The sequence below is a fragment of the Phyllopteryx taeniolatus genome, chromosome 1 (genome assembly GCF_024500385.1).
Source record: "Phyllopteryx taeniolatus isolate TA_2022b chromosome 1, UOR_Ptae_1.2, whole genome shotgun sequence".
NCBI lineage: Eukaryota > Metazoa > Chordata > Actinopteri > Syngnathiformes > Syngnathidae > Phyllopteryx > Phyllopteryx taeniolatus.
The window spans coordinates 31,326,999-31,353,742 of NC_084502.1; the positions used below are offsets into that span (position 1 = coordinate 31,326,999).

The window sequence follows — 26,744 nt, forward strand, 5'->3', positions numbered from 1 at the left end:
AGCACAGCTAGCTAGAAAAAGTACAAAAGTTTTTTTTTTTTTGGCATATACTCTCCAAGAAAATCCAATGACCACACCTTTTACTATTAGTCCTGCTCCATTGACTACTCACGCCTGATCTACTTTTTTCAGCTAGTCATGCCTGATGAACTGCCACTTGTTAGTTATGTCTGAATAACCTTTTTCAATTAGTCTTGTCTGATGGACTTCCTTTGATTGGTCCTGCCTAATAAAGTCATTTCGATTAAGTCATGTCTGATGATCTTCCTTCGGTTAATCAAGCCTGATGAAGACATTTCATTTCAGTTCTTCTTTTGATTAGTCATGCCTGATCAACGTATTTTGATTAATTATGTCTTTAAAACATTCTATTATTAGTTATGTCTGATCATCTTTCGATTAGTCATGCCTGATCAATTTATTCCGATCAGTCATGTCTGCACAACTTCTGATTCATCACATCCTGAATACATTTCTTCAATTAGTCATGTATGATGGAGTTCCTTCAGTTAGTCATGCCTGATCAACCCATTTCAATTAGTCCTTTCTAGATTTTTTTTTCAAATTAGTCATACCGGATCAACTTATTTTGATTATTCAAGTCTGACAAACTGATTTCAATTAGCCATGCCCAACCAACTTATTTCAATTAGTCATGTCCGATCAGTTGATTTTGATTAGTCATGTCTTATCAACGTATTTCAATTAGTCATGTCTGTACAACTTCCTCTGATTAGTTAAGAACTATATCATCCATCAGGCGGGGCACAGCTAGCAATAGCAAAGAGGGAAGCGTGAAAAAGTAAAAAACTTTTCTTTTGTTGTAATGTACTCTACACATGAATCCTTAACTAATAGCTAACTGTTAGCAGTGTCAGAAAAGTCATTGGGTACGTTTGGAAATTCACTCCAAGCGCACTCTGTACACTCCGGAACATTCGGAAACTCAGAGGACTGTTGGAGTGTGCCGTTCAGGTATTCAGAGTGCCACACTCTGGGAGTGGCAGAGCGCCCTCCCGCTGCTCTGACTGAGAAGACAGAGCGGCCGGAGCGTCAGGCAGGACAAGATGTTTACAGGCAGAACTGACACATTCAATATGGTGGACGTACTTACGTATCCCTGTCAATGGCCAACACGCTCGTTCGTTAATTCATTGAAAATGGAGCGTGCTGTGCCTCTGTGAACACTGCACTCTTAGAGCACAGTAAGAGCATCAGATTGAATTTCCAAACGTACCAATTGTTGAAAAGTGTTCTTCACAAAAAAATGGTGGCTCAGTTGACAATTGTATAGTGAAGGTCGGCTAGAAAGCCAGTTGGTCGTCTCATGTGTTTAGCGGTTAGCACTGAGCTCATGCTAATTTTAATACTCATCCGGTGGAATCATGATGTCCAAGACAGACAATAATGTGTTTGCTAAGCTTGGTCAAAATAAAAAAATACTGTGTTGTGTTTGTTGAGAGACTTTAAAATGTCCAAACTATCAAAAGGAGGATAAATAAGTAAAAGTTATTGTATCTGTACAGCTAAAATGCTAAACAGCTTGTTGGACAGTGCTAACAGATAGCACCCAACATTCAACTGAAAGTTCTTCTTCTGCGGTTCTTGTTTGTAAACATGCAGAGGTGCGTTGTCACCACCCACTGGACAAGATTGAGCATGACATGCGATGTTCCTCCACTACTTCCTTTTTTATTTGTCTTTTATCTTTCGTTTAAAACTTTAAGCTTTAAAGAGTTTTTATTTCCTTTGGGGCCCCATCGACGGCCTGCCTCCACGGTCCCTGATTGGCCGTGAACACCTGTCCATCAAAATGATGTCACGCAGCTCATTTCGTCAGCGAGCTCGTCCTCCTCTCGGCCCGTTCTGATCGGCTCCTCATCGCTGTAGAGTGCAGCGGGTTCTGTGCCGGTGGTGTTGAGGAAGTCGTGGCTCGCGGACCCCAGCAGGTCGCTGGCAGCCGATTCCATCTCGTCCACGGTCATGTGACATGCGTCCGCGATCTCCCGCTTTGCGAATGCCACAAATTTGGGATCACGTGCGTAAAGGCCGAGACCTTCAGAGATGAGAACCTGCAGAGACAAAAATTCATCAGCATATTGGACATGCCAGCAACTAGAAAGGCCCTTCTTTTGATTAGTCATGTCTGATTAACTTATTTTGATTAATCATGCCAACTTATTTTGAGTAGTCATGTCTTGACGCTTCCTCTGATTAATCAAGTTTGAGCATTTTCTTTCGATTAGTCAGGCCAGATTAATTTATTCTAAATGGTCATGTCTGAATAACTTTTTCAATTAGTCATGTCTGATGCACTTTCTTCATTTGGTCATGCCTGATCAACTTCTTTCTATTCGTCATGCCTGATCAACTTCTTTCGATTTGTCATGTCGAATCAACTTCTTTTGATTAGTCATGTCTGACGGACTTCTTTCATTAGTCATGCCTGAAAAACGTTTTTTCAATTAGTCATGCCTGATCAACTTCTTTCGATTATTCACATCTGTACAACTTCCTCTTATTAGTCTTGTCTGATGGACGTTTTTCAGTTAGTCATGTCTGACATCCTTTGGTCTCACCGCCTCCACCAGACTGTCGGCCGAGCCACGTTTCTCGCCAAACGGAGCACCGAGCTGAGAAGGAACTCTGAGAGTGGTGTACGCTCTGTAAGGAGGTGGGGCTGCAGGACACAAGTGAGAGATTAAATGGCGGCACAACAGGCTCATTACGCCTCAGACGTCTCAGCTCACCTCCCGTAGCGCCGTACCAGGCGGGACTCGGCGCCGCTCCCGTCACGCTGACACCTGCTGGTGGAAATGCAACAGCTGATGAGTGACTGGCAGTTAGTCAGCGCTGAGAGAACCGGGTGCGGCTCACCTCTTCCTGCTCCCCCCAGCTTGTCCTCCCGGCCTCCTCCTGTTCCTCGTTCTCCTTCTCCTTCTCGCCGCCACGATGGGCTTCCCTCCTCCTCCACCAGGATGAGAGGAGCATACAGGAGGCGACCGCGGCGAGGACAAGGATTGGCCCAGGACGTGGAGGAAACCGCAGAAGAGCGACCGGATGACGGAGGATGGTCGTAACTGCTGTATGTCTACACCAAAAAGGAACTGGAGTTTTTGTATGTGTGTGGGTTTCATGTGTGCATGTGTGAGTGTCTTTGTGTGTTCTCATGTTTGTTTGTGCATGCTTTGCTGTGTGTGTGTTAGTGGGTATGTACAGAATGTGTGTTAATGTGTACGTGTAGATGTACAGTGCGTGTGTGTGTTTGTTTTTTGTGTGTTATTGTGTACTGTATGTGTGTGCGTTAGTGTTTCTGTGCATGTGTTTAGATATATGCGAGTACGTGCGTGTGTTTTTTTATGTGCGTTAGTACACTGGAACCTCGGGTTACGAATGACCCGGTTTACGAACAATTCCGGTTATGTCCAAAATTTTCTTTGAAAACTTACCTCTAGTTATGAATTCTTTTCAGTTTGCTAAGGCTCTTAAAATGGATGAACGTAAGGATCTATGTACTTCTAGTCATGCTGCGTGACGATCATTGACTCCGTGCATAAAGCATTGCTGAAAGCTGAAAACTTGTTGTCTGTTTTGGGTTCAATCCCCGGACCCGCCTGTGTGGAGTTTGCATTTTCTCCCCGTGCCTGCGTGGGTTTTCTCCGGGCACTCTGGTTTCCTCCCACATCCCAAAAACATGCATGCTAAGTTAATTGAAAACTCTTAAATTGCCCGTAGGTATGAATGTGAGTGCGAATGGTTGTTTGTTTGTATGTGCCCTGCGATTGGCTGGCAACCAGTACAGGGTGTACCCCGCCTCCTGCCCGATGATAGCTGGGATAGGCTCCAGCACGCCCGTGAGTGGAAAAGAAAATGGATGGATGGATGCAAGGCAGTTAAAGTTAATGAGCAATAACTTTTATCATGTTTATTTTGTGTTTTTTTTTTCTCTCTTTATAATAGGGTTTTCACTTATTTATGTATTACACTACATTTATTTTTAACCACACACTAAAAAAAAAGGTAAGTGTACCTTAATTTTGAGGCCAGAACGGATCGATTGCATTTCCATTAATTTCAATGAGAAACCTTACCTCGGTTTAAGAACGTTTCGGGTTACGAACAGGGTCACGGAACGAATTAAGTTTGTAACCCGAGGTTCCACCATATGATTATCTATGTGTGTGACTGTGAGTGTGTTTTTGTGTGCATGTATTCGTGTGTATAAGTGTGTGTGTTTGTATTAGTGTTTGCGTGTGTAGATACATGTGAGTGCGTATGTTTTTTTTGTGTATGCATGTGTTACAGTGTTCGTGTATGCGAATATGTTTTTTCATGTGTGTGCATTTGTGTGAGTTTGTTAGTGAGTGTGTGTCCGTGTTTGTGTTCATGTGCGAATGTGGGTTTGTGTTTTCCTATGTGTGGGTGTTAGTGTGTAAATGTGTGTGTGTGTTTTCATGTGTGTTTGTGCAAGTACATGTTAGTGTGTCTGTGTGTTTGTGTGTGTGTGTACCTGAGTGCAGGTGCGGCGCGGAGGAGAATTGGGGTGGTACGTTCCCGGCATGGGTAAGTCGTCACTGCTGCCCTGACGTCTCAGACACTGAATGTTGAACGAGGGCTTTCGACCTGGTGGCCAAATCCACCATCAGCCGTCTTTGACGATGTCACACACGTTGTAATTGGTTGTAGCTCACCTGTGGGCGTGGCCGGGAGAATACGCCTCCGTGTTGCTCTTCTACCCTCGCTGTAGCCGTTACCATAGTGACTGTAGGGGGCGTGGTCATCATCGTGCAGAGGATCATCAGGGTAATATCTGGAAACACACACATGCAGATGTAAAAGTGTATGTACGTGTGTGTGTGAATGTGCGTGTACCTTTCTGTGGAAGTGATGCTGGCTGTGTCGTCTTCTCTTGTGTAGTAACGTGTCTCTCTAGATATGTCCATGTCGCCATTCCGCCAGTGCCTGTACCTCAAGTCCCTCCTGTCAATCAAAGTACTTTTCATATTTGTAGTATTCATAGCTTACCTTCCACGTTTAGTTCTTTAGCATAAGCTCAGTGTTTGTCGATTAACACCTATTTGCACTGGCCCCCAGTCCACCTGAGATGTGAGTTTAAGATTTTGTTAATTGTTATTTTCACATAAAATATTACGCATGTGTGGAGTTTGCTTGTTCTTCCCATTGGTGGGTTTTCTCTGAGTACTCTGGCTTCCTCCCACATCCCAAAACATTGAAGCATTGAAGACTCTAAATTGCCCGTAAGTGTGAATGTGAGCACAAATGTTTGTTTGTTTCTATGTGACCCTGCAATTGGCTGGCGACCCTTTCTGGGTGTACCCCGCCTCTCGCCCAGTCAGCTGGGATAGGCTCCAGCACGACCAAGACCCTAGTCAGGATAATTACGGAAATTGGATAGATCGATATTAATGTTAGCATTATGGCTATACGCGAATCGGTGGTGACTGGAATTTGGATTCCAGTGGGCATGGAAAAGCGATCAGTGAATTTTGGGCTTTTTGGAATTAATCTTAGAATATCATACCACTTTACTCTGAAAAGAGCTGCAGCTCCTGCCAGACCGCATTTAGTTAAAAAAATAATATGGTCAGGCCTGTCACGATAATTACTATATCAACTTATCATTCGATAAATAAAATGGACACTATAGTTTTTCGATAAAGTGTCGTTGTGGTGAGCCGGCGTGCGGATCACACAGTGAGCCGACAGAGTTGGATGGCTGTGTCATTAGCCACTAGTGGCCTCATGGAATGCTGGTGGAATACTCTTGCCGGTGTTGGCTCCGTCCAATACTACACAGCCTAGCTCCAAATATGTGCAGCGCATAGATCCACACAACAGAGACGCTTAAGGGAAAGTTAACTGTTTGTTGTGGCCGCTAGCCCGGCTGCGAGCCAACCAGCTAGCTCACGAGCCAACAAGCTAGCCTGCAAGCTAATGAGGTAGGGAGTTAAGGAGCTAAACAGCTGGCTTCACCACTGCTATGTCATTTAAAAAAATCAGCGCTTTGCTCCTCCTTGTTGTGTGTGTTAGTCCCCAATTAACACAAACACTGGAATGTTAACTGTTTATTAAGTATAACCTCAGTGGTACACGTTATTCAGCCAGTAGTTGACTACCGCAAACGTCAACGTATATTTGATTTACAGGTGAAGGGCTCGTGTTCAGTGGACCAATCACACGGTAGCTGGGTTTACATGGAGACTTTTTCATCATTCCGATTGAAATCTTTCTGATTGAAGTTCTCTGGATCAACTGTTTACATGTGACATGATCCAATCCGTGTGATATCACTTCTTCGTGAATGTCACATCATTTATCAAGATGGAGGTCCGTCGTCTATACTTTTTTTATACGTTAAAAAAAACACTTGATAAAAACAACTCATAAGTAGTTTAAAATCAAGATCTTCATCGCATGCTTGCTTCATCAGGAGCCGCCATATTTACATGTTCGTAAATGATTAAGTCACTGCGCATTTACGTCGAGATGAAGCATGCACAGACAGCTTTTCCCGGCTTTTGCTACTCCGGATGACGGTTCACATGGCAAAAGTTTTGTTCTGATCGATTTGACAAAAGGAATATTCCACCCCTGTGCAACCGAATGAAATTCGGATTTGGCTTATTTATTCCGATTGAGGTGGAGCGTTTTCATTCGGTTTGGGCATTCTAAACTGATTATAATCGGAATAGAAGGCTCCATACACACCAGGATTGTCTAACACCTCTTCATTCTACGATTTAATAGAGAAATAAGAAAGGAAATCATAATAATAGCAACAACAATAATAATAACAATACTGATTTATAAGCAAATTAATACAATAAAATAAATGAGGAAAAAAATAACAACGGCAGGCCTTATTTTTCATTATTTCAGAGGCATTAAAAAACAAAAATATTATCATTTATCGGGATAGTTTTCGGGAAAATATATTGTCTTAAAAAATGCTATCATGACTTCACTTATATAGCGCTTTCCTCCCTTCAAGGTACTCTGAGCGTTTTAACACTGTCTTCTCATTCACCTCCTGATGGCCTGATGTCACAGCATCAGAAGCAACTGGGGTTTCAGTATCTTACTCAAGGATATTTGGACATGGCTGAGCATCGAACTCACAACCTTCGGGTTGACGAATGACCACGGTACCACCTGAGCCATGCTGTCCCCACAATACAAAATATTTCATGATTTTTATCCTGTGCTTAAGGCTGACGTCATTTTGAAATACTGCGCATAGTTTCTGCGCATGTGCGCATTTGGCCTCAGTGGCTGCAGTGGGGACGGCGATGAAGTCTATTGCCCTCCACCGAGACCATGATCTTTATGAAATTAGGTGTCTGATAGCTGAGCCCGAGGAGCTGAACGGATATTCATGACAGCGCCACAACCAAAGCCGGAAAAGAGCAATTGCTGGAGGGGGCGACTGCGGCAGAATGAATGGTAGAAAGTTTATCTAAGATAGCATAGTTAACTAGTTAGCCAGCTAGTTAACTTGGGGTAGCTGTTCCCAGCCAGTGAGGATGCACCAGTGTACTCTCTTTCCAGTTTCCAGTTCAACAGGATTTTTCATTTATTGCGCTACAAACGTACGTATGACATATCTCAATTTTGGAATAGTACAAGGAGTATGGATTTAATTCTGATTCAAAAGTAATTCGTTACTGTCCATACGAATAACAAATTGGGATTTCGAGAGCGAGCCCAAGCCCTAATTAACACCTTCCTATCTTGGTGATTTAGTGGTACCTTATGTTCCATCGGTGCCATACGTTCGCAACATATTGGTCATTTGGTGACTCCGAGGAAAAAAAGAAGTCGGCATGATCTAGAGTATTCTCTATTAGGGCTCCAGTACTCTGAAATGTCCTACATGAGAAAATTTGAGCGGCTACCTCTGTAGTAACTTTTAAATCTCAACATAAGACTTATTTTTACACTCTCGCATTTGGTTAAACCACACCTAGTATGCAATTACTCTCTGTTAGCCAGGTTTTGGCCTGTTTTACTGCCATTGCTGTTCTCTCCTAACCCCTTCCTCTCCTGGTCAGAGAGGGGGATTCCTTCATCTGTGATCCTTCCCCATGTTTATTATATTTTTTGTCTTACCCTAAATGTATTTTCCATATTGCATATTTATAGTTTTCACAGTTATTAGTAGTTTCTTACCTTCCATATTTGTAATGCGACGGCCTCTTGTGGGTGTTGTCTAGAAGCCCATTCCTGACTGAGGGTCGGCGGTGATGATGATTAACAGATGACCTCAGATTGTCTCGCCGTGAAATGTGAGCATCGTAATCGCCGCCATTAGACATTTTGCAGAGAGAACCGACCCGATGGATCAAACCACCATTTACCACACCGCTGTCACCCATGACTCCCCCTGGACCGACGGGCACAATAGATTCCCGCCGGTCATTGTGTGGTCCTACTGTGTCCATCTGCAGAGGTGGGAAGAAAGTGAGTGTGTGCATATGTGTGTGTGCGTGTGGTAAAACAAGAAGGTCCACCTCTTCCTCTTCCCTCATGGAGTCCTCCTCTTCTTCTTCTTCTTCCTCCTCCTCTTCCTCCTCCAGGTCTTCATTGAGGGCCAGACGCATCTCTGGACCGAGATCCTGCAGAGTCTTGAGACCTGCTTTACATAACTGTAAACACATGCACGTCAATACACACCCGTTGTAGGATTAGTGACCGTATGGCTGACAGACCTGTACGGCTGACGGGTTGGTGGCGTCAGTCTCCACACTCAGACCCCCTCTCTCCTTCCTCTTCCGGAACTTGCGGAAGTAATCTTGGATCAGGAAAGTGGCATAGAACTTCCCAACTGTCACTTCCTCCTCTGCAGCAGGAAACACCAGAGAGACAGAGACTGGTACAGGTCCGTGGTACTGGTCTGTGGTATTGACCTGTGTTGCATGGTACTGATTAACGGTACTTGACTGTAGTATTGGTATTTGATATTGTAGAATTAGTTTCAGTATTTTTTTTACCTTTAATAGTGAATCGCAACAGTTGGTTTAATTACAAGAAGTGACCCCAGTCTATCTGCTCAAGAACAACAGCGAAAGGTGGAGGCATGAAGCCGACTGGATGAATTTCCATGAGAGAAAGGAACCCCCAGCCCTTGAGAGCTTTCTTTCTTTCTTTGACCACCTGGCTGTGTCTGTCTGTAGTTTGTGTATTGATCATCTTATTTACATGTAGGAAGGTATGAAACTCCAGCTTTGAGAACCCATTTTGGCCAGACCTTGAAGATGCTGCATGTCTCCATGTCTAATTGTCTGACCTCTTTGTAAAGATAAAAAAACTGCACATGTAACTTTGTCTTCAAGTATTTGCGTCGGTATTCTCTATCAGAACAAGACATTTTTTCCACAACACCCGTGTTACTGAAACATGGCTGGGATCCATGGTACTGGTCCATGGTACTGTCCATAGTAGGCCTACTGGTCCATGGGACTGGGCCATGGTACTGGTCTGTGCTATTGGCCTGTGTTACTGATCCATGGTACTGGTCTGTGGTTCTCAGCATGGTACGTGGTCTGATTCAAGGTACTGGTCCATGGTACTAATCTGTGGTACTAAACCATGTTACTGATCCGTGATACTTGTCTGTACTACTGGTCCATGGTTTAGCATTTCTAATCTGACTTTTAGAAAGTTGACCTTAAACATCTAGGCTAACTAGCCCGCTAAGAGTAGTGCTAACGCTAATTCTAACGTTTGTACCTTCATGTGGTGGAATGACTTCATCCAGAAGTTTTGGTTTCATTCTCTTCCAGATCTTCTTGATGATCCCCCTTAGCTCCTCGTTCTCCTGATCTGGGTTGCCTGGCGACAGCACCGCATGTCAAAAGACAGCCATGTTGACTGAAACATTTGTTTCCCGAGGACATACCTTCGGTCTTGATCTTCAGTGCCGTGCGGACCAGCGCAAAGAGGGTGGCGTTGAATGTCACCATGCCGTCTGCATTCAGAGGCATGTTCATAGCCACCAGACGCTACCAACAGCAACATCAACACCGAGGCAGGAAAGTTTAATGCACGCAGGAAGTGACTTTTGGCTTCAGCCTCATGTGTTCCACCGAATACTTTATGTTTTACATATGTTAGCTTTAATTACCTTACACGCTACTCTGTGAGGACACAGTTTTCCAAAGCCAAGAGGAGGTTGTATCCTTCGAAGTAGAGCCACAACATCCAAATGTTTAATGCGACCCCTGTGCAACAATAACACAGAAATGGATGACTCCTCCTACTCCTACCAATTATGAAAAAAAATAATAATCACGATTATTTTCATTATTGACATCACGATTAGTAAACACGGTTATTCACTGATTTCGAAACTTAGTATTTAGTCAACTTTAAGCATAACTTAAATGAACAACCAGAAAATACATTTGCAAAAGGTAAAGTAATAATAATAATAATAATAATAATAGTAATAATAAAAAAAAAATAAAACAAATACAGACATGCTTAAAAATGTGCCAATGTTTTTAGCCATGACTGTATTGTCTATAAAATATATATTTGTCTAAAAAACACGATTATTCATTGAATTCGAAACTTTAAATACAACTTGGCACGATGGAGACTGGTTGGAGCGTCTGCCTCACAGTTCTGAGGACCGGGGTTACCCACGAGCAATTTAGAGTCTTCAATCAACCTACCACGCATGTTTTTGGGATGTGGGAGGAAACCGGAGTGCCCGGAGAAAACCCACCCAGGCACGGGGAGAACATGCTAACTCCACACAGGCGGGGCCCGGGATTTGAATCCCGGTCCCCAGAACTGTGAGGCAGATGTGGTAACCAGTCGGTAGGTAAAATAACAACAACAATAATGATAATAATAATGAATAAAAAAAATATAGACACGGTTAAAAATGTGCCAATGTTTTTAGCCATTAAAATATATGAACCATCTGATCAGTCGGCCACCGTGCCGACTATAAAATATATATTTGTCTAAAAAAATTCTTCACTCATTGTTCTGGCATTTAGCAAATAGAAACAATTTTGGTATTGCTAATTGACCTAAAATAGGGAAAGTTTATTCTGAGTTCAAGTCAAACAGTTGGGAAAAAAAGAGCATGTTATATATATATATTTATATATATATATATATATATATATATATGCTGCTCTTACTTGGCCTCTTACGGGCAGTGTGGTGCAGTGCATGCATAGAGCTACATTCTTACATTAATCTAAAAAGAATAGAAGAAGAAAGTAACGATAGAACTTTAATATATGTCGTTTTTCACAGATTAGGAAGAATATATGCCCATGAGTATTGTTATATCACCTGTCTGCATGTGTTAATACAGTGTTTGTGTGTGAATATCGTTATTTGAAGGTAAATCCCTACCGTGATCTAATGCTACTTCTAGCTAGCCCGTCAATAGGGTTTTCCATTGACTATTAGCATTAAGCTGGCAATTTCTAAAACGATGTGTGTCTCGTATTCAAATATGCAATATGTGTAATTATTTTTGATGTTGTTTCGTTTTGTTTTTGTTGTATTTTGTTGTTTTTGTTGTGCATCTAGTTTTAGAGTAAACTCCAACTGGGGGCTCAATAAACATCTTAAAGCACGCTCAGGGAGGGCAGAATAACATACGTCACACGCTTGCTGCAAGCGAAACACGGTGCGTTCAGGGTACTTTTACAAAGCAGGAACTTGCATACACATCCCGCGCCGCTGCACATTGTTTGTCTTTGATTATAACATTTTTATGATCGTGAGAAGCCAAAATCAAAATCACTATTCAATTTTGATTAATCGCCCAGCCCTACTACATGCTACATATATGGTTGCATGTTATTTCTACTTCAATGCTGTCATGAATACGTCTGCATCTCTAAGTGGTCGTACTTGGCCTCTGGATCATATTCTGACCAGATCCTCTTGAACTCATCGAGGTGATGTGGACCTAGGATCGACCAGTCCCGGGTTAGGTAGTCAAAGTTGTCCATGATGACTGCCACAAACAAGTTTATGATCTGTGGACACATACACATTCATCCATATATGCAGATGTGTAATAAAGTAGCATCTACTGGTGTAATAAGATTGTCATGTAATAATGTAGTGGTCACTTTGTTTAAAAAAAGTATCTACTGGTGTAATGATATAGTAATAAACTGTTAGTTAGTTCGAGGTAGTAGTGGTGTTTTGTGTTGTATAATAGCAACTACATGTGTAATAATAATATAGTAATAACCTGTTAAACAAAGTACTGGTGACTACCGTAATAAAGTATCATCTGCTGTATAACACATAAGTTGTGGTGACTTGATTAAAAAAAGTTGTATCCACTGGTGCAGTAACATATTCATAATATTAATAACCCGTTATAAAAAGTGGTAACTTGGGTAAAATAGTATCTATAGGTCTAACAACATAGTAACAACATAGTTATTACACCTGTGATTACCTATGTATTAGTGAGTTGTGGAAAAAAAACACACATTACGTGTCTAATTACATATTAATATTCTGTGTAATAAATAAGAGGTGATTTGATGTATAGTATACGCACCAGGAAGGCACACAACATGAAAAAGCTGATGAAGTAAACGATGGCAAAGTTGCTCCCGCAGCTGAACTCTTCTCCTGGCTCGTAGTCGGACTCAGGATCGCAGCGTTTCCCGGGAAGACTGGCCAGCATGATCTCCTGCCATGCCTCGCCTGTCGCACACCTGCAACACACACACACACACACACACACACACACACACACAGTCACACACAATCAAGAGGCCGAGTAAAGTGATGATAAACACCCGACCTGAAGAGGAGGAGGACGGCCTGAGGAAAAGTCTGGAAGTTGTTGTTCCTGTTGATCTGCGTGTGATCCTGCATGGCGACCTTCCCAAACGTCTGATGGAGACACAGGCAAACATGTCACATGATGTCTCAATTCCTCCATTAGGTTGTACAGAAAGCCCTCACCCATTTGCAAAATGGCATTTGGAATTTTCTTTCTGTAGAGCTTACCAAAAAGTACTGTATTATTTGATAAATAATTATTAGTGCCTATCTCTGCATATATTTGTGTTCTTTTTCTAATGTAGTAAAGCGCCACATGAGCGTAGGAGTAGCGAGCGTCCACCACCAGCTGAAAGCCGCACAGCTTGACAGCAAACAACAGCGTCATGGAAGATTCCAGTATAGGTCCGACAATGGGGTGACATGTCACCAGAGAAAGCAGGGCGGTCAACTTCTCAAGATGATGAGAAAGACTAAACCTGGAAGCGATGTCCTCAGTGTACTCTCACCTGCATGCCGATGACTGCGTAGATGAAAAAGATCATGGCGATGAGCAGGGCGACATACGGGAGTGCCTACGAGGACAAATGGGACCAGTTACAGACCTGCATATATGCGTGTAACTAGCTAGTGAAATCTTGTGTAAAGAAAGTCAAGCACATCGACTGTTGAAATAGCCCCTTTAATTAAGCAGTGGTGAACATAGTAATAAGCATGTAACAGCCTTGTGTTTGATAAAAATAGCATATAATAATATAGTAATAACCTGTTTAACTTAGTGGTGACTTGGGTAAAAAGAGCTTTATCTACTGATGATCGGTTATTTTAACTCACTACTCATTGATCGGTGATAGCTAAATTATTAGTACAATTCATGGCTATTACTGTGTACTAACCTCACTAAAATCAAGACATTACAATTGCACAAAATAATATTAATGCTTCAAATAATAAACCAATTGCAAGTTAAACATATTTAGATTGCACTGAAATTTCAACAATGCACAAAATAAAATAAAATAATTAAAAAAGGCAGCGATCCCCAAACTTTTAGTGCCACTGACGGTTTTCATGTGAAGACATATTTTGAAGGTGCGGCATAGAAACAAAAACAAATGATGAAAAATATCACTCAGCATTACGCTTCAACTAGCAGTCTTATTATATCTCCACAGCACAGCGTGTTGTAAGAGGCCTATCTATCTACAAACAATTATTCACTACTTTTATTTATAGTATTTGAAGTTACCTAGGCGGCACGGTGGGCGACTGGTTAGAGCGTCAGCCTCACAGTTCTGGGTTCCCGGGTTCAATCCCCGGCCCCGCCTGTGTGGAGTTTGCATGTTCTCCCCGTGCCTGCGTGGGTTTTCTCCGGGCACTCCGGTTTCCTCCCACATCCCAAAAACATGCATTAATTGGAGACTCTAAATTGCCCGTAGGCATGACTGTGAGTGCGAATGGTTGTTTGTTTGTATGTGCCCTGCGATTGGCTGGCAACCAGTTCAGGGTGTACCCCGCCTCCTGCCCGATGACAGCTGGGATAGGCTCCAGCACGCCCGCGACCCTCGTGAGGAGAAGCGGCTCAGAAAATGGATGGATGGATGAAGTTACCTACTCATGATGGCAGGTCTCAATGTCCCTATGCCATATTCCGACAGGTGTTACGACAGTAACGACACAGTGCTGTAAAGTGTCATGGTGTTTTAGTGCGCTTTGTGTCCTCCTAACCCAACTTCAACGATGAATATAGTGCTCATTAACACACAGTAGTTGTCCACGCATTATTGGACATAATAATCTTGCGACAAAGCTGCCATGGAGGCAATGATTAGTCACATAATGATGCCATCATCATTGACTGTGATTTCGTCGCGTGGGCTGTTCCGCTCGGGCATTCCTGCGACTGTGGCTAGCTTTTCAGCGGAGCTAAATACAATGTAGAGCCTCGGCGCTGGTGGAGCTGAAGACACAATCTTGTTTATTCCATGGACATTCCGCGCTGCTGTCTTCTATGCATTATTGGACATAACCTGACAACAAAGTTGCCATGGAGGCGATTATTAGCACCGTGTTTAGCCACGGTAGTGAGCTAGCCAAAGCCAGAGGTTCCTGCGCCACGTAGTCACAAAACACATTACAGTTCTAAAAACAAACTAGCTTTCGGATTTAAACATACAAGATGACAGCGTTGAACGTCCCTGGAGTAAACGAGACTATGAAAAATAATGTCTTAATTCGCGGAGCCGATCAATGACGTTATTGATAGGATCGGCAAATTTAGACTTTGCAGCCTGTCACAAAATTTGCATGAAATGAAAATTATTGGCCGATTCAATTAAGATGATCAGATTGCTGTAAAGTTAAGTAATAACATAGTAATAAGACGGTAAACAAAGTAGGGGTGCTTGTGTTTAAAAAGTAGCATCTATTGGTGTAATAACAGAGTAAACACCTGTTTAACAAAGTAGTGTTTGATTGTGTAACAAAAAAAAAGAAAAAAGAAATCGTATCTACTGGTGTAAGAACACAGTACTATGCCTGTAATAATAATAGGACCTGCAGCGACTTGATGAAGGTCCATAGGAGGGTTCGGATGCCCTCCCCTTTGCTCAGCAGTTTGACCAATCGCATCACTCGGAAGAGGCGGAAGAACGTAATGGACACTCGAGAGCTGTCCTCTCCGCTCTGATACACACACATACACACACACACACACACACACACACACACACACACACACAGGTGAGTGACAGTCAACTTATATGCAAACATTCACATTTGTTATTTTAGTTTGTTTACGTACGCTGAACTCCGTCACTACGATGTCTACCACACTGCCAACCACGATGAGAGCATCAAAGGAATTCCACGCATCCACAAAGTAATGCTGCGCACGCACGCACACACACACACACACATAGGCATAGATCATTTTATACTTCACAGGCATAGATCATTTTATACTTGAGACTATGTGTGTCCCGGGATGCACATATCATGGAAGCTATCAGTTATGCGGAGGAACATGGGAAACGAGCAACCGCGAGACAATTCAAGATCAACAAATCCATGGTTCGCAAGTGGAGGAAGCAGGAAAACGAGCTTCGCCAAGTCAAGAAGACGAAGCTGAGTTTCCGCGGAAAAAAAGAAAAACAGAACGCGGAAACAAGGCGAGGTGGCCCGTGTTGGACTAAGGACCCCCGAAAATGGCACCTACGAAGAGACATGTTTACGAAGAACATTTTAAACTGCAAGCTATTAGTTACGCGGAGGAACATGGGAATCGAGCAGCTGCAGCTGCAGCCGCGAGAGAATTCAAGATCAACGAATCCATGGTTTGCAAGTGGAGGAAGCAGGAAAACGAGCTTCGCCAAGTCAAGAAGACGAAGCTGAGTTTCCGCGGAAAAAAAACAAAACGCGGAAACAAGGCGAGGTGGCCCGAGTACTCGAGCAATGGATTAATGAGCAAAGAACAGCCGGGAGAAGCGTCTCAAGTCACCATTCGACTGAGTGCAATAACTCTGCCATGTGCAGCAAGTGAGGAAGCTTGCCATCATTCCGGGAGGCTTGACTAATGTTGGATTGTTCTATTTTGTACTCATGAAGTTATGTTCCATTAACAATTAAGTTCCGTTTCCAAAACACTAGGGTAATACATGATTAAGTTTTGTTATCCATTAGAATATGTAGGAGTTTAGATTACTGAGGAATGATGGTTTTAGGATGACTCCCCCTTTTCTGATAACACCCAAGGCCAGAGGTACCTTCTGCTAAACAGATATATCAAAACCTCCTGCTGAACAGTCATAACGAAACCTTCTGATGTGTATAAAAGGAGTTAGCTCAAATAAACGAGGTGTGTCATTCAGTGAACCTGCACTCTGGTGTACAGTTGATTGAATGCACCCTGAGACTCAGCACTCTGGTGTCTTATTTTTTCCTCTCTTTTTGGACAAAGAAAACCAACACGCAAGGACGATTGAAGGTTCCATGATCTATTGAACATTGACATTATATTACGTCCTTAACACTAAGGAACTCCAACCGCTGGACAGCCGTGTAAACAGGGCGTTCAAAGTGAAGTTGCGAGCGGCGTGGAAGCGATGGATAATGGATGACGGCGAACACAGTTGGACTAAAACTAGGAGGCAGCGCCGGGCGAGTTAAGTCACAATATGTGAATGGATTGTGGATGCTTGGGTTAACTTGTCTGCTTGCACTGTTGTTCGAGCTTTCGTAAAAGCCGGCATCATTTCTGAGAAGCCGCACAGGCAAAGAGACTGACTCCGACAATGACGAGAGGGAACCTGGCGTGTTTGATTGAGAACTTGCCCAGCTGTTCATTTCGGATACAGAAGATGAGGACTTTGATGGATTTGTGGATGAGGATTGATTAAAAAAAACGAGTACTTTGTTAAATACTTCAATAAAGTACAATCGAACTCAGTTTTGCTCTCGCTGCCTTTTAAAAAACATTGTTTTCGCGTGCATGCATGCTAAGCTCGGGTATGTTTTACCATGCCTGCGCCCAATAATACGGTGTGCCTTATGTATGTGTTAAATACAGAAATAGACGCCGTGACTGAGACTGCGCCTTTTAATACGGTGCGCCCTATGGTCGTGAAAATACGGTAGTTAAATTTCCCTAAAGTGTCCTAGTTGTGCGCATCTTTTTTTTTTTTTTTTTTTCTAAACCTGTCCTGTTCAGCTGCATGGCCTTGCAGAATGGTGGCTCTGTATGCCTTTGCGCTGGAACAGTTTTACTCTGCAACTGGCGAGTTTGAAATACTCCCTGTGCTTAATTTTTAAAAATTAACCTGTGTTGTTAGGGATCCTAGCACAAGTAATTAAAGTCTATAGTGTTTCTATCGAACTTATTAGTAAATGAACACTATATCACATGTACGGAGTTGCTGAGCCAGCACATCGAGGAAAGGTGAGCCTGCTACCCCCCAATCGAGTCAGCAAGCCCGCCCAGCAGGGGACCCAACCAGGGGGACGCCACCGACCACCCAGGACCCAGGTAGGTTCGGAGCCCAACCGAAGCGCCCCAACCAGGCCCAAGGGGAGGAGCAAGGGTACCGGACCACTGCCCCCCACGCCCAACCACCACACCCCCCATTGTGCGTCTCAGATGCAGGACGCACATCTAACGAGATTCCCGCACAGCTGAGTGTGGTTAACATAGAAACACTTCCTGTGAAGAAGACTTACCCTGAGTCTGAGGGCTAACAGTTTGAGCAGCATCTCCACAGTGAAGAGTCCAGTGAAGACCATATTGAGGATGTCCATGATGTGGCTGAAGGTCTTGGACTGCTCGTAGTGCTGTACACACCAAACATACCTCTCACACAAAGCCCCATCCCTTTGTATCCCCCTGGCCCTGCCTTCCCTCAGTTCCACCTACAGGTGTTTACCTGCATCAACCAACTTCAGCCCCACGTGTCCTCAGCTCCTCTGAACCACCCCCCTTCGGGCCCACCTTTCTTTGTCTTACTTAGACCGCCTCCCTTTGGCCACACCTTCCCTCAGGTCCACTCACGGTTGTTTACATAAACCACCCCCCTTCGACCTCATCTTTCCTCAGCTTACCTGGACCGTCCCCATTCGGGCACAACTTCTCGCCGCACCTTCCCTTAGCATACCTGGACCGCCCACTTAGGCTCCACCTTCCCTCAGTTTACCTGGACCAACATCCTTCAGCCCCAACTTTCCTCATTTTAACTGGATCGCCCCTATTTTACCCCACCTTCCCTCACTTTACCTGGACCGCCCCCATTCGGCTCTTCCTTCCCTCAGCTCTACCTGCGAGTGTTTATCTGGATCTCCCCAGTTCGGCTCCATCTTTCCTCAGCACACCTGGACCGCTTGCCTTCGGTCCTACCTTCTCGCCCCACTGTCCCTTAGCGAACATGGACCGCCCTTCTTTGCTCCGATGTTCTCGAGTTTACCTGGATAGCCTCCCTTCGGCCCCAGCTTCCTTCATCTTACCTTGACTGCCCATAAGCTCCACCCACAGGTGTTTATCTGGACAACCCCCTTTTAGCCCCATCTTCCCACCCCAAACTTCGTTCAGCGTACTTGGATCATTCCCTTTAACTCCACCTTCCCTCAGTTTAACAAAACGTCCCAGCCTTCACCCGAACTTTCCTCAGATTCCCCTGACCAACCCCCCTTTGGTCCAACCTTCCTCTAGCTTATAGTGGGAAGAAAAAGTATGTATAATAGTATAATTTCTTACATTTCTGCATAAAATGGTCATAAATTGTGTTCTGAGCTTCATCTAAATCACAAGAATAATCAAACAAACAAACAAACAGAGTCTGCTGAAACTATCCATCCATCCATCCATTTTCTGAGCCGCTTCTCCTCACTAGGGTCGCGGGCGTGCTGGAGCCTAACTGCTGAAACTAATCCCACACAAAAAATATGTTTTTATATTTCCTTGAAAAATAACATTCACACGACAGGAGGGAAAAAGCAACTGAACTCTTGGATTTAATAATTGGTTGGCCCTCCTTTGGCAGCAATAACCTCAACCAAACATTTCCTATAGTTGCAGATTAGACGATCAAGATGAATTTTGGACCGTTCCTCTTCAAAAACTGTTGCAGTTCAGCAAGATTCCTGGGATATCTGGTGTGAATGTTAGTGTGCTGTGCCATTTTTCCTCCACACATGGTGTTATGAGTTCTTCCCAAACAATTCAATTTTGGTTTCATCTGTGCGTATTGTGTATTGATTGTATTGTGCCAGTAGTGCGATGGAACAGCCAAGTGCTCTTTAGCAAACTTCAAACGTGCAGCATGGTTTTTTTCTAGACAGCACCCGCTTCCTCTCTGGTGTTCTCCCATGAACCCCAATCTTGTTTAATGTTTTACTTATGTAGATTTGTCAACAGAGATGTTGGCATGTGCCAGTAATTTCTGTAAGTCTTCAGCTGACACTCTAGGTTTTAGCTACCGGTGGGCTCTTGCAGTCATCTTTACAGGACGGCCACTCCTTGTAAGAGAAGCAACAGTGGTGAACTTATTCCATGTCACAGTGGGGCTAAAAGGTATTTAGTCAGCCACCAATTGTGCAAATGCTCCCACTTAAAAAGGTGAGAAAGGCCTGTAATTTTCATCATAGGTATACCTCACCTATGAGAGACAAAATGAGAACAAAAAAAAAATAATCCAGAAAACCACATTGTCTGATTTTTAAAGCGGGCGGAACGGTGCACGACTGGTTAAAGCGTCTGCCTCACAGTTCTGAGGCCCGGGGTTCAATCCCCGGCCCCGCCTGTGTGGAGTTTGCATGTTCTCCCCGTGCCTGCGTGGGTTTTCTCCGGGCACACCGGTTTCCTCCGACATCACAAAAATGGTTGATTGTTTACGTGTGCCCTGCGATTGGCTGGCAACCAGTTCAGGGTGTACCCCGCCTCCTGCCCGACGATAGCTGTGATAGGATAAGCAGCTCAGAAACTGGATGGATGATTTTTAAAGCATTTATTAGCAAATTATGGTGGAACATAAGTATTTGGTCACCCACAAACAAGCAAGATTTCTGGCTCTCACAGACCTGTAACTTCTTTAAGAGCCTCCACTGTCCTCCACTCGTTACCTGTATGAATGGCACCTGTTTGAACTCGTTATCAGTATAAAAGAGACCCTTTCACAACCTCAACCAGTCACACTCCAAACTCCACTATGGCCAAGACCAAAGAGCTGTCAAAGGAGACCAGAAACAAAATCGCAGACCTGCACCAGGCTGGGAAGACTGAATCTGCAATAGGTAAGCAGCTTGGTGTGAAGAAATCAACTGTGGGAGAAATTATTAGAAAATGGAAGACATAAAAGACCACTGATAATCTCCCTCGATCTGGGGCTCCACGCATTTTGACTCCCGTGGGATCAAAATTATCACAAGAATGGTGAGAAAAATCCTAGAACCACACGGGGGAACCTACTGAATGACCTGCAGAGAGCTGGGACCAAAGTAACAAAGGCTACCATCAGTAACACACTACGTAGCCAGGGACTCAAATCCTGCAGTGCCAGACGTGTCCCCCTGCTTAAGCCAGTACATGTGCAGGCCTGTCTGAAGTTTGCTGTAGAGCATTTGGATGATCCAGAAGAGGATTGGGAGAATGTCATATGGTCAGATAAAACCAAAATAGAACTTTCTGGTAAAAACTCAACTTGTCGTGTTTGGAGAAGAAAGAATGTTGAGTTGCATCCAAGGAACGCTATACCTCCTGTAAAGCATGGGGGTGCAAACATCATGCCTTGGGGCTGTTTTTCTGCAAAGGGACTAGGACGACTGATCCGTGTAAAGGAAAGAATGAATGGGGCCATGTATTGTGAGATTTTGAGTGAAAACCTCCTTCCATCAGCAAGGGCATTAAAGATGAAACTTGGCTGGGTCTTTCAGCATGGCAATGATCCCAAACACACCGCCAGGGCAAAGAAGGAGTGGCCTAGCCAGTCTCCAGATCTCAACCCCATAGAAAATCTTTTGAGGGAATTGAAAGTCTGTGTTGCCCAGTGACAGCCCCAAAACACCACTGCTCTAGAGGAGATCTGCATGGAGGAATGGGCCAAAATACCAGCAACAGTGTGTGAAAACCTTGTGAAGACTTACAGAAAACATTTGACCTCTGACGTCATTGCCAACAAAAGGTATATAACAAAGTATTGAGATGAACTTTTGTTATTGACCAAATATTTATTTTCCACCATAATTTGCTTATAAATTCTTTAAAAATCAGACAATGTGATTTTCCCCCCCTCATTTTTTTTCTCATAGGTGAGGTATATTTGGGATGAAAATTACATGCCTCTCTCATCTTTTTAACCGGGAGAACTTGCACAATTGCTGGCTGACTAAATACTTTTTGGCCCCACTGTATAGACAATTTCTCTAATCGTAGACTGATGAACCTCAAAACCTTTAGAGATACTTTTGTAACCTTTTCCAGCTTTATACGAGATTATAAATAAAGTCCTGACCTCAACCCTCAAGACCTCAAGAGAGCTACTCACACCAGACATCCCAGGAATGTCGCTGAACTACAACACTTTACATTTACGCACAACATGCTGCATTTACATACGCAACATTTTTTTGTCTTGAGTTTGTTGTCACTTTTCTGGCTGGCCAATTATACATTACTCATGCACTCACTGTCGTAGTCTCGCCATGCTCCACTATTTGCATACCTGTTGTTGACGAATACTGGCCACCCATGTGCCTGAGTAGCATCTGCAACATTTGCACAATCGACATTGTCCCAGATTATGAACTACTAGTCACTTTAAACTGCATACATTTCTTGAAGTCTCGGCGCCCTTTGCACAATGGTCATTGCGTTGGACTCTTGTTCTATTAGTCATTTCAAACTGCTCTAATTGCTAGAGGACTATGCATTTTTTTGCACAATTGCAAAAAAAAATTGTACCGGCATGACCAGATTACTAGCAACCTTTTATTGCTGAGTGACTGTTTTTTTCAATGTCTTTATGTCTCAAAAGTATTCTGTCAATTGACTGTCTGTTGTCGTACTAGAGCAGCTCCATCTATCGGAGACAAATTCCTTGTGTTTTTTACATACTTGGCAAATAAAGATGATCCTGATTCTTAAGTAAAAAGGAATGCTCCAAAATTGATCCTACTGGTTGCGCATGTCTGATCAGCAACTATCGGAAATGTTTGTTTGATGTTATTGCTGCCAAAGGAGGGTCAACCAGTTAATGGTCAGAGGACAAAGATTAAAAAAAAATGTCTTGATAACTCTAGAACCCCTTTACAAATCACATCTGCTATTTGGAAGTGGTTATATGGCAGATATACCGCAGTTAAATCGATATGATACAGAATGCGCCTTCTGCTTTTTGCATCCCGCGCCTTCCAGTCTTTGTCTCCTTCCGGCGCTGTGACGTCACACACGCCAAACATCCGGTTCATTCGGCGTTGTGTGCTATTGTTCCATGCTGTTGTTCCCGTCGTTGTATATTTGTCGTATAATGTAACGATGTCGCGATGGATTATTGTGTGGCATTTGGTTGTACAAATGGTTCAGGCAGCGGCAAGAGTTTTTTTTTTTGGGCTTTCCAAGTGAAAAAGGAATACGTGACCGGTGGATAGGCAAAGTCAGTTGACAGACGAAGAAACGTCCTCAGCTATGGGTGCCTAGCAAACAGTCCAAACTGTCCCGTGTTTTGAGTAAGACTTAGCAGAAAGCGTTGGATACAGAGGCAGAGGCTGAAACCAGTTGCGGTGCCAACTATTTTTCCATCGGCACCTCCACCGCAAGCAAGAGAACTAAATCTCGTAGCCGCCACGTAGGCGCAGACAAGAGGTGAGCATTTCCGTGTATATACCTAGGACTCTATTATGGTTACTATGCACTGGGGAGTAGGAAAAAAAGACCCACACAGTACTTTTCAGTACCGTCGTCTGTACTTTTGCCGATATGACAAGCCAACAGACACACGGCAAAGACTTAGTGTGCGGCGTGTTATAACGCATAAGGGCACCCCTGGGGGGGTATTATTTCAAAGCAAAGCAAATTTATTTATATAGCGCACTTCATACACAAGGTAACTCAATGTGCTTTACATGATTAAAAGCATTTAAAAACAGAGGGGAAAAAACAGCTTATGAACATTTAAAATAAAGAGGAAAACAAATAAATAAATAAAATAAAAATACAATTAAAACAGCAAACAGTGCAAGAAATATAATTTAAAAGTGGAAATGCTTTAAAAAGCATGGGAAAAAAGAAGAGTTTTTAACCTGGACTTAAAAACATGCACACTTGGGGCTGACGTCACTTCTGTTGGCAACTTATTCCAGCAGCATAATAGCTAAATGCTGCGTCACCATGTTTGCTTTGGACTCTCTGCTCCACTATTTGACCTGCGTGTGTCGATCTCAGAGCCCTACTGGGTTTATATTCCATGAGCATTTCATTCATGTATTCAGGACTTAAACCGTTTAATGATTTATAGACCAGTAGCAGAACTTTAAAATCTATTCTAAAGCTGACTGGAAGCCAGTGTAAAGACTTTAAATTGGAGTAATATGCTCTGACCTCTTTGTTCTGGTCAGAACTCGCATTCATTTTTATGTAGTCCAGTCAGAAGACCATTACAATAGTCAAGTCTACTTGAGATAAAAGCATGGATGAGCTTCCAGAGTGAAGGCTTGCATATGTCAAGCCTACCATGCTTGACACATACAAGCCTTCACTCTGGATATGTTCTTCAGATGATAGAAGGCAGTTTTAGTAATTGATTTGATATGACTGTTGAAAGTCAGGTCGGAATCTATCAGAACACCAAGGTTTCAGACTTGGGCTTTCGTTTTTAAAGAGAGTGACTCCAGGTATTTACGAACAGCAATTCTCTTTTCTTTATTGCCAAAAACAATTATCTCATTTTTGTTGTGGTTTAATTGAAGACAATTTAGGCTCATCCAGATATTTATCTGTTTTAGACAGTGACACAACACCTCAATTGAACTGTAGTCATATGGAGACACTGCTAGATATAAGTGTGTGTCATTTGCATAGCTATGATAGTCAAGATTCAAGTTCTGAAGAATTTGACCCAAGGGTAGCATATACAGGCTGAACTGACCCTTGAGGGACCCCATAGGTCATTGCCATTCGATGAGATTGAGCACTTCCAATGGTTAGAAAATAACTAATTTCCTCCAGGTAGGACCTGAACCATATAAGGGCTGTTCCATTTAGTCCGACCCACGTTTCCAACCTGTTCCGCAGTATATTATGATCTACCTTATCAAAAGCCGCACTGAGGTCCAACAAGACCAGAATTGACACCTTTCCCGAGTCAGTATTCAACCTTATATCATTTTGCTCTTTGATAAGAGCAGATTCTGTACTGTGATGACTTCGGAACCCTGATTGAAATTTGTCAAAGCCATGAGTTTATAAGAAGACATGCTTTTGACATACCGTCACATCGAGCCAGTGGCCACTCTCTTTTTCTGTTTTACAGCTGCTACTTAGCTGCTCATCGTCGTCACTGTCTGATTGGCTCAAACGTACGCTTTGACAACGCCAAGTTCAGTTGGGTGCTCCTGAATGTCGAAATCCCCCTCCTCCACATATTCCAACACGTTGCTCGCCATTGCGTATAGTGTGTAGTGCGCTGTGTTTGTCAATTGCACCGTCACTTCTGGTCGCCCTTGCGGTGGATAGAGTAACCACACCCCGGTGTCTTGAGCTTCAGTTATGTTCGGGGAGGACTCAATATGCAACATCAAAACTTTATTTTTAGCTAAACTATCGTTGAAAATTTGCTGAAAGTTACATACATGTATTACATAACATATAAACAATGCAACTATGAATTTTAACTGACCCCATAACATCTTTGTCATCTGACCTTTAATAAATCCAAGGGTTCGCTTACTTTTTCCTCCATGTCCTATGAATCCTTACGTTGTTGTTCATAAAAATACGAAAACATATTTTTTGGGCTGGCAATAGTTTAACCAGACTCTGTTTCTTTATTCTTGTGATTCAGATGAAGATCACACGACATTTAATGACCAATTCATGCAGAAATTTAAGAAATTCTCATACAGGTTCTCATACTTTTTCCTCCCACTGTACCGGGACTGCCCCACTTCAGCTCCACCTTTCCTCATTTTCCCTGGTACACCCTAGAGGCTGACATGGGGAGTGGATGTTGACTCCCAATCCTGAGTGAGTGTTTAAAAAAAAAATAATAATCCTGCTCCCTACCACTCCCACAGAGATCGAGCCCACTCCCTCTCAATGCCAAGTGCTTAAATAAAATTCCTGCCAAATCCCGCCCAGTGTTTTAAAAAAATCCCACTCCCATAGCGATTCATCCCAATCCTGAGCCAAAATTTGACAGACTCCTACTCCCATCCCTTTTCCCCCCCTTCTTTAATCCCAGTAAATCCTGCTTCGTTTTTCTTCCTCTGTATAAAATATGCAGTACAGGAGGTCCTTGATTTACGAACGAGTTCCGTTCCTACGCTGGCGACGTGACCCGAATTTCCGCGTAAGTCGGATTTCACTGTTAAAGTTGAGATTTACGTCGAAATACTTCTGTTACGGGTATTGTCCCACGTGATTGTGACAGCAAGCTCAGTGTGTGTGAGCATGTGCGTCAATGTGTAAGTGAGACGGGACTGTGAAGGAGTGCACGCCGGTGCGAGTGTGTACAGTATCAAGTGTAGTGACGACGACCGGGGAAGAGTAGCGAATAGCGGAGGACCCGTTGACGTTGAATGTGCAGACTATGTGCAGGAGCTAATAAAGCCATTAAAGCAGCAAATCGGTGCTTTGTGCCTTTATTGTCACCCAGCTCAGCTGTGCAACGAGAGAAGGGAGTTAACCCCTGCGTCTCCCGACCACGGTCAGGTGACCATAGCAGAAAAGGTTAACACTTCGTATAAACAAACTAAAATACATTAAAATAAACAAATAAGATGCTGTACTTACCATTATTGCTAAGAGTGTGAAAAAAGGCAACGATACTCCCGGCACACAAACACAGACAAACACTATCCACCAGCTAAGCAGAAACACTATGATGCTGGGGACAAAATGGCGGACAAGGCATGGGCGCCGTAAAGTCGAAACGTCGTAGGTCGAGTACGTTGTAACTCGAGGACTTCCTGTACGTCTGCCTACTCAAAGTAATAAATACATTGAATTACCGGAATGATCAAGAAATAAAACATGAGTTTAATAACAAAAGCCATATTCATCCCTTAGTTTAGTAATGTTTAGCTTGATGCTGAAGGGAAATGTTCAAATATTGATTTGATTAAAGTTAAAATAAAATAAAATATAACTGCATTATGGTTTCACTCCCATCATGGATTCCACTCACGTCAACTCCCGCCATCATGCTTTGTACTCCTGTCTATTCCTGTTGACTTTGTTGTCATAG

General features: G+C 43.1%; 1 protein-coding gene and 1 long non-coding RNA gene across 3 annotated transcripts in view; one reads left to right on the forward strand and one right to left on the reverse strand.

Moving 5' to 3' along the window:
• Positions 1–1,771: 1,771 nt before the first annotated feature.
• cacna1fb (calcium channel, voltage-dependent, L type, alpha 1F subunit) overlaps positions 1,772–26,744 on the reverse strand; it is a 79,727-nt gene continuing 54,754 nt past the window's right edge. The window contains exons 31-50 of one of the 2 annotated variants that reach the window (XM_061788675.1): positions 18,016–18,126; positions 15,605–15,688; positions 15,358–15,486; positions 13,311–13,376; positions 12,821–12,912; positions 12,572–12,731; positions 11,905–12,032; positions 10,145–10,241; positions 9,920–10,022; positions 9,751–9,852; positions 8,730–8,860; positions 8,532–8,666; positions 8,191–8,462; positions 4,873–4,980; positions 4,692–4,810; positions 4,511–4,623; positions 2,878–3,091; positions 2,751–2,804; positions 2,580–2,680; positions 1,772–2,072 (exon numbers count right to left, since the gene is read on the reverse strand). In XM_061788675.1, coding sequence (XP_061644659.1) covers positions 1,809–2,072; positions 2,580–2,680; positions 2,751–2,804; positions 2,878–3,091; positions 4,511–4,623; positions 4,692–4,810; positions 4,873–4,980; positions 8,191–8,462; positions 8,532–8,666; positions 8,730–8,860; positions 9,751–9,852; positions 9,920–10,022; positions 10,145–10,241; positions 11,905–12,032; positions 12,572–12,731; positions 12,821–12,912; positions 13,311–13,376; positions 15,358–15,486; positions 15,605–15,688; positions 18,016–18,126 — 2,583 coding nt within the window. In that variant the 3' untranslated portion in view covers positions 1,772–1,808. Of the gene's footprint in view, positions 2,073–2,579; positions 2,681–2,750; positions 2,808–2,877; positions 3,092–4,510; positions 4,624–4,691; positions 4,811–4,872; positions 4,981–8,190; positions 8,463–8,531; positions 8,667–8,729; positions 8,861–9,750; positions 9,853–9,919; positions 10,023–10,144; positions 10,242–11,904; positions 12,033–12,571; positions 12,732–12,820; positions 12,913–13,310; positions 13,377–15,357; positions 15,487–15,604; positions 15,689–18,015; positions 18,127–26,744 lie in introns of both variants that reach the window. The other variant, XM_061788668.1, reaches the window with a different exon arrangement.
• Positions 8,344–10,937, forward strand: LOC133485348 (uncharacterized). The gene is made up of 3 exons (XR_009790668.1): positions 8,344–8,481; positions 8,598–8,899; positions 9,804–10,937. It is a non-coding gene; the product is annotated as an uncharacterized LOC133485348 (long non-coding RNA).